Below are 12305 nucleotides of genomic sequence, written 5' to 3'. Positions count from 1 at the left end.
AAAAGTAAGTTATAAATACCCCTGCCATTATTTCTGAAGTAAAACTTTAGTATTATTAATCATAAACATATTGTGCAACTACCATACACTATTTTGATTTGGTACTATATGATCATTTAAATTTTCTTTTAACAATTCACATGTTAGGCTGTTTTATCATTTCCACTTTCTTAAGCATGTGTATTAGACCTCCATGTATGCTAGACCAGTTCTGCTCTCAGGGTGGTATCTGGACTGTGCCATTTTCAAAGTGTGTCACCAGCCTGCAGTGAGATACACAGCAAGTGTCTTTTGAATCCAATACCCTTAAAAAAATTGGGGCTTATATTTTGTTGGTCTTTTTTTTTCTCATCACATTTTTATAGTAATTGATTTTTTTCCTATGTTTTACAAATATATTGGTCTGTGGCAGTTTGGGGTTTTTTGTTGTGTCTTTTTGTTTGTTTGTTTTTTTAACCACATATGATTTAAGAAGCACTATACTAGACATTGGCATGTAATACTAAATTTTGTATTCTTACATCTTATACATCTTATATTCCTAGAAATTATATTGTTCATTTTAGCTGTTAGTTAAAGGTTAATATATCTTCTGACTTCCTGGAATTTTTACATCAACAGGGAACTCCATTTAAATAACAACCTGTTACGAGTTCTACCTTTTGAGCTGGGAAAACTGTTTCAGTTGCAGACTTTAGGCCTGAAAGGTATGACTTCCCATATTTGTGCTTCTTGTGGTTTGTATGTATGTCTTTGAGTCTAAAGAAGCCATTAAAGGGAATCCTTTTGCCAGGGATTTGCAGGTTCACTCTTCCCCAGAGTTCATCATTTTGTTAGATACAGTCCAATGGTTTTCTTTCTTTTTCACCTATAGATTGTCTGCTAGTCTTCTTATTATTTTTTGCTCCTAGCCCAGCCTTGCTTTTCTAGCCTTTCTTTTAGTCACCTCTATGTTTTGGTGATACATTCCTGACGTCAGACTTTATTTCATCATGCTGTAAAACAGCTTTTTTTGTTTGTTTTATGTTCAAATCTCAAAACATGGAGATTCTCACAAAATGCAAAAAGCAAGTAGAAAATTTTGATCTGTTTGGATCCTCTAATAAAGACCAGTATTTAAGCATTTCATTAAAAATCAAAAATAAAATTGATTTATAAGGACTTTACTAATATTTTAGAACTCGGGGACACAATTAACCTAGTAAGAACTATTGGGAAATATTTTTTTTAACCAGCAAGGTTAAAAGTCCTATTTTAATAATATGTCAAAACCTATAAATTTTTTTATCACATTGTGGTTCTTCACCAGTCTGGTAGATGTATCCAGCTTACTCTATAATTGATTCCTTAAAAAAGATCACAGGGGGACTTCCCTGGCAGTCCAGTGGTTATGACTCTGCCCTTTGCTGCAGGGGGCATGGGTTTGATCCCTGGTGGGGAAACTAAGATCCCACATGCTATGTGGTGTGGCCCCCCAAAAAAATCACATGATGAAGTCTTCAAGAAGTGTACTTTTATTTCTTAAAAATACAGTTATAAAGTGAGGTTTTATTTCTGTAAATCCATTTCATATTATAAAAGTAATGGTATTCACAAAAACAAAAGGAAATTGCAAATAATACATTTACAAATATATGTAAAACCATGTTCAACAAACTTCAGCTTTATAAATCATTCTTTGGAAAGTTTTTGTCTGTATGGGCTACACTGGCTGAGGCCTCTTAAAATGGCAGTCAGGGAAATGTGAGCTGCAAATGCCTTTTCTGTTGTATCTCCCTATGATAAGTCTAATTTATTCTTATTTTCCTATTTTGAAATTTGAAAAACAAATGTATAAAATGTGGCAAAGTGTAATTCATATACAGACTACCAGAATTAACAATTAATATTTTGTCACTTTTGTGTCCATTTTTTAATGCAAAAGAAATAGAACATTACAGAACATTAAGGCCCTCTTTGTTCCTCTTCTAGTCTCTTTTCTCGTCCCAGAGGCAGCTACTGTTGTATGTCCTTCCGGTTCAAGGTTTTGTAATCTTACAGTATATATTTTACAAACCTTAATCTGTATTCATTTCTCTAAGGATTTACAAACTTTATTTGAAGTTAGGGTGATTGCTCACAAATTTTTACACTGATTTAAGTAAACGCTGGGGCCATGTAGGGAAGTCTTTATGGCACATTTGTTTTTGATTAGTCCTTGGTCTTCCACTTCAGAAAGATCCTTTACTGTTCAACACTTATGCCTTTATGTTTCTTTCTTGGAAGTATAGTTTCACCGAGATAGTTCATTTATCTCAGCTATTCTGTTGGACATTGTTACACGTCTGTCTGCAATAGCAGTCTTTTCACTTGATTTCACCTTTTTAAGACAAATCCTGTTATTTTCCTGACTTTGTAACTTACACTTTAATGCCGTGCTAGCTACTTCTTAAAGCAGTTACATTTTCCTTGCTCTCTGAAAGCTTCTTTAATGATTTCTCATGGCACCTGTTAATTATTTGGCAGAGAAAATGTATCAGTTAGTTCAAAAATCATGTCTATTTGCTATATTATCCATTCGTACAGAGCCAAAGTACTTCTGCCTCATGAATCAGTTCATATCATTTTCTTTAAAGTTGATTGCATAGGGCTAGCATGCGTCACTTTTTTTTTTTTTTTTTTACATTTTTCCATATTCTTCAAAATTGTTCTACTCTGAAAGATAGGACTAGAACCTTAGATAGTGTATTCTTTTTTTTATTTTGAGATAAGAGATTTACGTGAACCTGTAAGAAATAATGCAGGGAACAATCCATGTGCCTTTTACCAATTTCCCCCCAGTGATAACATCTTTCAAAACTATAGTACATAGACTTGCTTGGTGGCACAGTGGTTAAGAATCCGCCTGCCAATGCAGGACACACAGGTTCAAGCCCTGGTCCGGGAAGATCCCACATGCTGAGGAGTGACTAAACCCGTGCGCCACAACTACTGAGCCTGCACTCTAGAGCCCGCGAGCCACAACTACTGAGCCCACACACCTAGAGCCTGTGCTCCGCAACAAGAGAAGCAACCGCAATGAGAAGCCCGCACACCACAACAAAGAGTAGTCCCCGCTCGCTGCAACTACAGAAAGCCCGCGCACAGTAACGAAGACCCACTGCAGCCAGAAAACACAAAACAAAAACAAACTATAGTACAGCATCACAATCAGGATATTGACATTGATACAGTCAAGGTACAGAACAGTTCCATCACCAAAGGATCCCTCATGTTGCCCTTTGATAGGCACACTTGCTTTCCTCTTGCCCCAGTTCACTCCTGAACTTCTGACAACCAGTGATATGTTATCTATTTCTATAATTTTGTTATTTAAAAAATAATATATAAATAGAATCATGCTGTGTGTAACCTTTTGAGATTGGGTTCCCCTCCCCCCACCCAAGGTTTATTCTTTGGAGATTCACCCAGGTTGTTGGGTGTTTGCTCCTTTATATTGTTGAGTAGTATTACTTGGTATGGATGTATCACAGGTTGTTTAACCATTGACCTATTTAAGGACATCTGGGTGGTTTCCAGTATTTTGCTGTTACAGATGAAGCTGCTGTTAACATTCTGTGTGCAGGTTATTGTGTGAATGTAAGTCTTCATTTCTCTAAGATAAATGCCCAGGAGTGCAATTGCTGGGTCATAGGTTAATTTAATGGTCAGTTTTTTTAAGAAACTGCCAGGTTGTTTTCCAGAGTGCTGTACTATTTTACATTTTTACCAGTAATAAATGAATGATCCAGTTTCTTTGCATCCTTATCAGTGTTTGGTATTGTCACTATTTGATTTTTTTTTAACATCTTTATTGGAGTATAATTGCTTTACAATGGTGTGTTAGTTTCTGCTGTATAACAGAGTGAATCAGTTATACATACACGTATATCCCCATATCTCCTCCCTCTTGCGCCTCCCTCCCATCCTCCCTATCCCACCCCTCTACGTGGACAAAAAGCACCGAGCTGATCTCCCTGTGCTATGTGGCTGCTTCTCACTAGCTATGTGTTTTATATTTGGTAGTGTATATATGTCCATGCCACTCTATCCCTTTGTCCCAGCTTACCCTTCCACCTCCTAGTGTACTCAAGTCCATTTTCTACATCTGTGTCTTTATTCCTGTCCTGCCCCTAGGTTCTTCAGAACCATTTTTTCTTATTTTAGATGCCATATATGTGTGTCAGCATATGGTATTTATTTTTCTCTTTCTGACTTACTTCACTCTGTGTGACGGTCTCTAGGTCCATCCACCTCACCACAAGTCACTCAATTTTGTTTCTTTTTATGGCTGAGTAATATTCCATTGTATATATATGCCACATTTTTATCCATTCATCTGTTGATGGACACTTAGGTTGCTTCCATGTCCTGGCTATTGTAAATACAGCTGCAATGAACATTGTGGTACATGACTCTTTGAATTATGGTTTTCTCAGGGTATATGCCCAGTAGTGGGATTGCTGGGTCGTATGGTAGCTCTGTTTTTAGTTTTGTAAGGAACCTCCATACTGTTCTCCATAGTGGCTGTATCAATTTACATTCCCACCAACAGTGCAAGAGGGTTCCCTTTTCTCCACACCCTCTCCAGCATTGATTGTTGGTAGACTTTTTGATGATGGTCATTCTGACAGGTGTGAGATGATACCTCACTGTAGTTTTGATTTGCATTTCTCTAATGATTAGTGATGTTGAGCATCCTTTCATGTGTTTGTTGGCAATCTGTATATCTTCTTTGGAGAAATATCTGTTTAGGTCTTCTGCCCATTTTTGGATTGGGTTGTTTGGTTTATTTTTGATATTGAGCTGCATGAGCTGCTTGTATGTTTTGGAGATTAATCCTTTGTCAGTTGCTTCATTTGCAAATATTTTCTCCCATTCTGAGGGTTGTCTTTTGGTCTTGTTTATGGTTTCCTTTGCTGTGCAAAAGCTTTTAAGTTTCATTAGGTTCCATTTGCTTATTTTTGTTTTTATTTCCATTTCTCTAGGAGGTGGGCCAAAAAGGATATTGCTGTGATTTATGTCATAGAGTGTTCTATGTTTTCCTCTAAGATTTTTATAGTGTCTGGCCTTACATTTAGGTCTTTAATCCATTTTGAGTTTATTTTTATGTATGGTGTTAGGGAGTGTTCTAATTTCATTCTTTTACATGTAGCTGTCCATTTTTCCCAGCGCCACTTATTGAAGAGGCTGCCTTTTCTCCATTGTATATTCTTGCCTCCTTTATCAAAGATAAGGTGACCGGGCTTCCCTGGTGGCACAGTGGTTGAGAGTCCGCCTGCCAATGCAGGGGACACGGGTTTGTGCCTGGTCCAGGAAGATCCCACATGCCGCAGAGCGGCTAGGCCCGTGAGCCATGGCTGCCGAGCCTGTGCGTCCGGAGCCTGTGCTCCACCACGGAAGAGGCCACAATAGTGAGTGGCCCGCGTACCGCAAAAAAAAAAAAGATAAGGTGACCATATGTGCATGGGTTTCTATCTTGTTCCATTGATTGATATTTCTGTTTTTGTGCCAGTACCATACTCTCTTGATTACTGTAGCTTTGTAGTATAGTCTGAAGTCAGGGAGCCTGATTCCTCCAGCTCCGTTTTTCTTTCTCAGGATTGCTTTGGCTATTCGTGGTTTTTTGTGTTTCCATACAAATTGTGAATTTTTTTTTTTTTTTTTGGTGGTATACAGGCCTCTCGCTGTTGTGGCCTCTCCCGTTGCGGAGCACAGGCTCCGGACGCACAGGCTCAGCGGCCATGGCTCACGGGCCCAGCTGCTTCGCGGCACGTGGGATCCTCCCGGACTGGGGCACGAACCTGTGTCCCCTGCATTGGCAGGCGGACTCTCAAAACCACTGCGCCACCAGGGAAGCCCCAAATTGTGAAATTTTTTGTTCTAGTTCTGTGAAAAATGCCGTTGGTCATTTGATAGGGATTGCATTGAATCTGTAGATTGCTTTGGGTAGTATAGTCATTTTCACAATGTTGATTCTTCCAATCCAAGAACAAGGTATATCTCTTCATCTGCTTGTATCGTCTTTAATTTGTTTCATCAGTGTCTTATAGTTTTCTGCGTACAGGTTTTTTGCCTCCTTAGGTAGGTTTATTCCTAGGTATTTTATTCTTTTTGTTGCAATGGTGAATGGGAGTGTTTCCTTAATTTCTCTTTCAGATTTTTCATCATTAGTGTATAGGAATGCAAGACATTCCTGAGCATTAATTTTGTATCCTGCTACTTTATCAGATTCATTGCTTAGCTCTAGTAGTTGTCTGGTAGCATCTTTCGGATTCTGTATGTATAGTATCATGTCATCTGCAAACAGTGACAATTTTACTTCTTCTTTTCCAATTTGGATTCCTTTTATTTCTTTTTCTTCTCTGATTGCTGTGGCTAAAATTTCCAAAACTATGTTGAATAATAGGGGTGAGAGTGGGCAACCTTGTCTTATTCCTGATCTTAGTGGAAATGGTTTCAGTTTTTCACCGTTGAGAACGATGTTGGCTGTGGGTTTGTCATATATGGCCTTTCTTATGTTGAAGTAAGTTTCCTCTGTGCCTACTTTCTGGAGGGTTTTTATCATAAATAGGTATTGAATTTTGTCGAAAGCTTTTTCTGCATCTATTGAGATGATCGTGTGGTTTTTCTCATTCAATTTGTTAATATGGTTTATCACATTAATTGATTTGTGTATATTGAAGAATCCTTGTATTCCTGGGATAAACCCCACCTGATCATGGTGTATGATCCTTTTAATGTGCTGTTGGATTCTGTTTGCTAGTAGTTTGTTGAAGATTTTTGCATCTATGTTTATCCGTAATATTGGCCTGTAGTTTTCTTTTTTTGTGACATCTGTGTCTGGTTTTGGTGTCAGGGTGATAGTGGCCTCGTAGAATGAGTTTGGGATTGTTCCTCCCTCCGCAAATGAGTTTGGGATTGTTTGGAAGAGTTTGAGAAGTATAGGTGTTAGCTCTTCTCTAAATGTTTGATAGAATTTGCCTGTGAAGCCATCTGGTCCTGGGCTTTTGTTTGTTGGAAGATTTTTTTTTTTAACCTTTTTCTTTTTTTTTTTTAATTTATTTTGGGCTGCGTTGGGTCTTCGTTGCGGTGCGCGGGCTTCTCATTGCAGTGGCTTCTCTTTGTTGTGGAGCACGGGCTCTAGGCGCATGGGCTTCAGCAGTTGTGGCGCGTGGGCTCAGTTGTGGCGCACGGGCTTTCTTGCTCTGCAGCATATGGGATCTTCCCGGACCAGGGCTTAAACCTGTGTCCCCTGCATTGGCAGGCGGGTTCTTAACCACTGCGCCACCAGGGAAGTCCTGTTGCAAGATTTTTAATCACAGTTTCAACTTCAGTGCTTGTGATTGGTCTGTTTATATTTTCAGTTTCCTAGTTCAGTGTCAGAATGTTGTGCTTTTCTAAGAATTTGTCCATTTCTTCCAGGTTGTCCATTTTATTGGCATATAGTTGCTTGTAGTAATCTCTCATGATCCTTTGTATTTCTGCAGTGTCAGTTTTTACTTCTCCATTTTCATGTCTAATTCTATTGATTTGAGTCTTCTCCCTTTTTTTCTTGATGAGTCTGGCTAAAGGTTTATCAATTTTGTTTATCTTCTCAAAGAAACAGCTTTTAGTTTTATTGATCTTTGCTATTGTTTCTTTCATTTCTTTTTCATTTATTTCTGATCTGATCTTTATGATTTCTTTCCTTCTGCTAACTTTGGGGGGTTTTTTTTGTTCTTCTCTCTAATGCTTTAGGTGTAGGGTTAGTTTGTTTATTTGAGACATTTGTTGTTTCTTGAGGTAGGATTGTATTGCTGTAAACTTCCCTCTTAGAACTGCTTTTGCTGCATCCCATAGGTTTTGGGTCGTCGTGTCTTCATTGTCATTTGTTTCTAGGTATTTTTGGATTTCCTCTTTGATTTCTTCAGTGATCTCTTGGTTATTTAGTAGTGTATTGTTTAGCCTCATGTGTTTGTAGTTTTTACAGATTTTTTTCCCTGTAATTGATATCTAGTCTCATAGCGTTGTAGTCGGAAAAGATACTTGATACTATTTCAATTTTCTTAAATTTACCAAGGCTTGATTTTGTATCATTCTACTTTGTTGAATCCAATTCTAGTTCTAGGAGTTGGTTTTTCTATTTTTTGTAGGTTTTTTAGTAATTAAAAATTTTTTTTTCTATGTAGAAAATTAGTCACCTGCCAATAGGGAGAAGTTTATTTCTTTCCAATATGTATGCTTTTCTTTCCTTTTTCTTGCCTTATGGCATTGACCAGAACTTGCAGCACTATGTTGAATAAGAGTTGTGAGAGCAGACATCCCCCTTTTCCCCGACCTTAGAAAGTATTCTGTCTTCATTATTCAGTATAATGTTAGCATGGGTATTTTGTAGATGCCCTATCAATTTGAGGATTTTTCCTTCTATCCTCCTTTTTCTGAGAGTTTTAAATCATGAATGGGTATTTAATTTTGTCAAATGTTTGTTCTCCATCAGTTGCTATGTGATATATAATTTTTCTTTATAATTTGTTTATTGCTGATAAGTGTATGCTAATATTTTAATGATTTTTGACTGTATTCATGAGAGATATTTGTCTGTAGTTTTGTTTTTTGTTTGTTTTATATGCACTTTGCCTGGTTTTGGTATCAAGGTGATATTAGCTTTATGAAATGAATTTGAAAGTGTTCCCTCATCTTCTGTTTTCCAGAAGAGATTCTGTAGAATTAGAGTTAATCCTTTTTTAAATGTTTAGTAGAATTTTTCAGTGCAACAGTCTGGGTTGATTTCTTTTCTGGTAGTTTTAAAATTATGAATTCATTTCCTTTACTAGGTGTAGTGCTATTAAATTATCTATTGGGTGAGTTGTGATGGTTTTTGTTTTTCAGGGAAGTGGCCCATATCATCTGTGTTGTTAAATTTATGTATGTAGAGTTGTTTATAGTATTCCCTTATCCTTCTGATTTCTGTAGGGTCTGTAGTGATACCCTTATCCCCTTTCGTTGTTGATATGGGTAATTTTTGTCTCTCTTTTTCTTTATCAGTCTTGGTTAAAGGTTTGTCAGTTTTATTGATCTTGTCAAAGAAACAGCTTTAAAATATTTTTCCTCCATTTTTCTGTTTTCAGTTTCACTGATTTCTGCTCTTTAGTATTTCTGTGCTGCTTTTTCTTTGGGTTTATTTTACTCTTTTTCTCTTGGTTCTTAGGGTAGAAGCTTAGATTATTGAATTGGGACTTTTTTCTTCTGATGTATGCATTTAGTGCTGTAACTCTCCCTCTTGGCCCTGCTTTAGCTGTGTCCAGCAACAAATTTTATTTTCACTAGCTCAGTGCATTTTGAAATTTCCCTTCAGACTTCCTCTTTGACCCATGGATCATTCAGAATTTTCCAAGTGTTTGCACATTTTCCTGTTGTCTTTCAGTTATTGATTTTTAGTGTCATTCCATTGTGGTTGAAGAGTACATTCTGCATAATTTCAGTTCTTTTAAATTTGTGGATGTTTGGTTTTATGGCCCAGGATATGATCTATCCTAGTATTTGTCCCTTGGGCATTGGGCAAGAGTTTTGTATTCTGCTCTTACTGTGTAGATGATGTATAAATAGTTAGATCCAATATATTTGTCTAATATCTATTAGATTGATGGTTTGTGGACTTTTGTCTGGTTCTATCAATTTTTGAGAGAGGGGTATTGACGTCTTCAGCTGTAATTGTAGACTTCTCTGTTGTCCTTTCAGTTCCATCAGTTTTTGGATGGAATTGTTTTTGCTTAAAATATTTTGCAGTTTTGTTGTTTGATAGATACACGTTTAGAATTGCTAATTCTTCTTGGGGGATAGGCCCTTTATCGTTACATAAGGCCACTCGCAGTGTGGTGATTTTCTCTGAAATCTACTTGATCTGATATTAATATAGTCACTCCTTTCCTCTGACTAATGTTTGCATGATTTTTTTTTCCATCCTTTTCCTTTCAACCTGCTTATATTGTTATATTTGAAGTGAGTTTCTTGTTGATAGCATATAGTTGGGTCATGTTTTTAAATCCACACTGCCAATTTTCTGTCTTTTAATTGGTCTATTTAGACCATTTACATTTACTATAATTATTGATCTATTGGGGCTTACATCTGCCACTTTATTTTTTGTTTTCTGTTTGTTCTCCTTGCTTTTGTTTTTCTGTTTTCTTTATCTTGCTTTCCTGTGGGTTACTTGAGCATCTTTTTACATTTCCATTTTAATTTGAGATGTGTTTGAATTATCTTTTTCAGTGGTTGCTCTAGGTATTTCAGTATATAAACTTAATTTATCATAGTCTTCTGGTGTTACTACTTTACCAGTTTGAGTAACATATAAAAACCATAGCTCTTTTTATGACCTTTTATTTGCCTGCTCCCCCAGTTAACTGCCAAACATGATTTAGAAAACTTGAGAAGGAAAGCCTATTATATTTGCCCCCCTTTTATTAAACCATAATCTTTTTTTCCTTCCTGATATTCCAGGGTTCCTTCTATTATCATTTCCTTTCCATTTAGAGAATTTTCATTAATGGTTCTCTTAGGGGAGGGTCTGCTGGCAACAGAGTGTCTTAGTTCTCTGTCATCTGAAAATGTCTTTGTTTCTCCTTCATTCCCAAAGGATATTTTCGCTGGATATAGGATTCTGGATTGACAGTTCTTTTCTTTCAGCACTTGAAAAATACCATGCCACTTTCTACTGGTTTGTGATGAGAAATTTGTGGTTATTCATATTGTTTTTCCCCTACAGATAAGGTTGTTTTTCTCTGGCTGCCTTCAAGATTTTTTTCTTTGTCTTTAGTTTTCAGAAGTCTAATTATGATGTTGCTTGGTATAGATTCCTTTGGGTTTGTCCTGTTTGAAGTTTTTGAATCTATAGGTTTAGGTTTCTTGCCAAATTGGGGGAGCTTTCACCATTTCTTTAGTACTTCTTCAGCCCTGTGCTCTTCTGCTTCCGTTGCTCTGAGGACATGAATGTTAAATTTTTTGTTGTAGTTCCACTGGTTCCTGAGGCTCTCTGTTCATTTATTTTTTTCAATCTGTTTCCTTTCTGTTGTTCAGATTGCATAATTGTAGTGTTATATCTTCCAGTTCACTGATTCTTTCCTTTGACCCTCCATTCTGCTGTTGAACCCATCCAACTGAGTTTTTTTATTTCATTTATCCTATTTTACAGTTTTAATATTTCCATTTGGTTTTTTACATTTCATTTGTTTACCAAAACTTTCTTTTTGTTTACTGAGTCTTCATGTTTTTTTGTCGTTTTATTTCAGGCATGTTTGTAATTTTTCATTGAAGCATTTTTATCATGCCTTCTCTGTTTTGCTCAGATCATTCTAATGTTTCTATCATCTCAGTGTTGGAATCTATTATCTTTTTCATTCAGTTTGAAATTTTCCTGGTTCTTGGTATGATTAGTGATTTTCACTTGAAGCTGGACATATTCACATTATGTTACAAGACTCTGGATCTTATTTAAACTTTTTACTGGCTTTCTCTAACACTGCTGTGGCAGGGAAAATGGAGAACACCATCTCCTTACTGCCAGGGGAGGTAGGAATTAAGTTTCCACTTAGCCTTTGTTGACACCTGAGGGTCACCTGAGTACAGGTGGCAGTTTTGGCTCCTTATGTGGTCTCCATAGTCACTGCATTGGGGTGACCTCATTACTGGTGGGAGATGGTAAAAGTCTTAACTCTCCTCAGCCTCCTCTGACGTCGTCCCCAGAAGGGAGGTGGAAGAGCACCTCATTACTGTGGGTTGGGGTGAAAGTCCAGGCTTCCCTTCTTGGTCTCTGCAGACACCACAGGGCGGAGGAGGAGGTGCTTGTTACTGCCTGGAGGGGATAAAAGTCCCAGCTACCTTCTTGGCCTTCTCTGACCCTACCCTGCTAGGGGTGTTGGGGTACCTCCTTACTTCCTCATAAGGGTGTAAGTCTAAGCTCCCTGCTTGGTCCTTGCTGGCATGAGTAGAGAGTATGCCATGTATGTTTCTTTGGTGTTTAGCTGTAGTAGAGCTGTTACTATCTAAAAGTTTTGTTTTGTTAGGCTGCCCTTTCCTGGCCCTTTGGCTTTTGTTGGAATTCTTTCTCTGTACCCATAGGTGTTTCTGTGTTGCTGGCTTCTTAGCTCTGTGTCTGGGATATATGAGACAAATAGTAAACCCAAGGAATTCACCACTGTGTTGTTCCTCAGGTCCTGAGGTCTCTGAACATTCTGCCTTCTTACCACATTTCAGAGTCTTACATTTCTTTACACATAATTAATGGGATTTTAGTTGTATTCAGCAGG

General features: G+C 37.4%; 1 protein-coding gene across 1 annotated transcript in view; it reads left to right on the top strand.

Moving 5' to 3' along the window:
• CNOT6 (CCR4-NOT transcription complex subunit 6) overlaps positions 1-12305 on the top strand; it is a gene marked incomplete at its 5' end in the record, with an annotated part of 27541 nt that overhangs the window by 1597 nt on the left and 13639 nt on the right. The window contains one exon of the mRNA XM_007465308.1: positions 622-707. Within this exon, the coding sequence (XP_007465370.1) occupies positions 622-707 (86 nt within the window). The remainder of the gene's footprint in view (positions 1-621; positions 708-12305) is intronic.

The sequence above is a fragment of the Lipotes vexillifer genome, unplaced genomic scaffold (genome assembly GCF_000442215.2).
Source record: "Lipotes vexillifer unplaced genomic scaffold, Lipotes_vexillifer_v1.1 scaffold1911, whole genome shotgun sequence".
Classification (NCBI taxonomy): Eukaryota; Metazoa; Chordata; class Mammalia; order Artiodactyla; family Lipotidae; genus Lipotes; species Lipotes vexillifer.
This window is presented reverse-complemented; position numbering and strand designations above follow the sequence as displayed.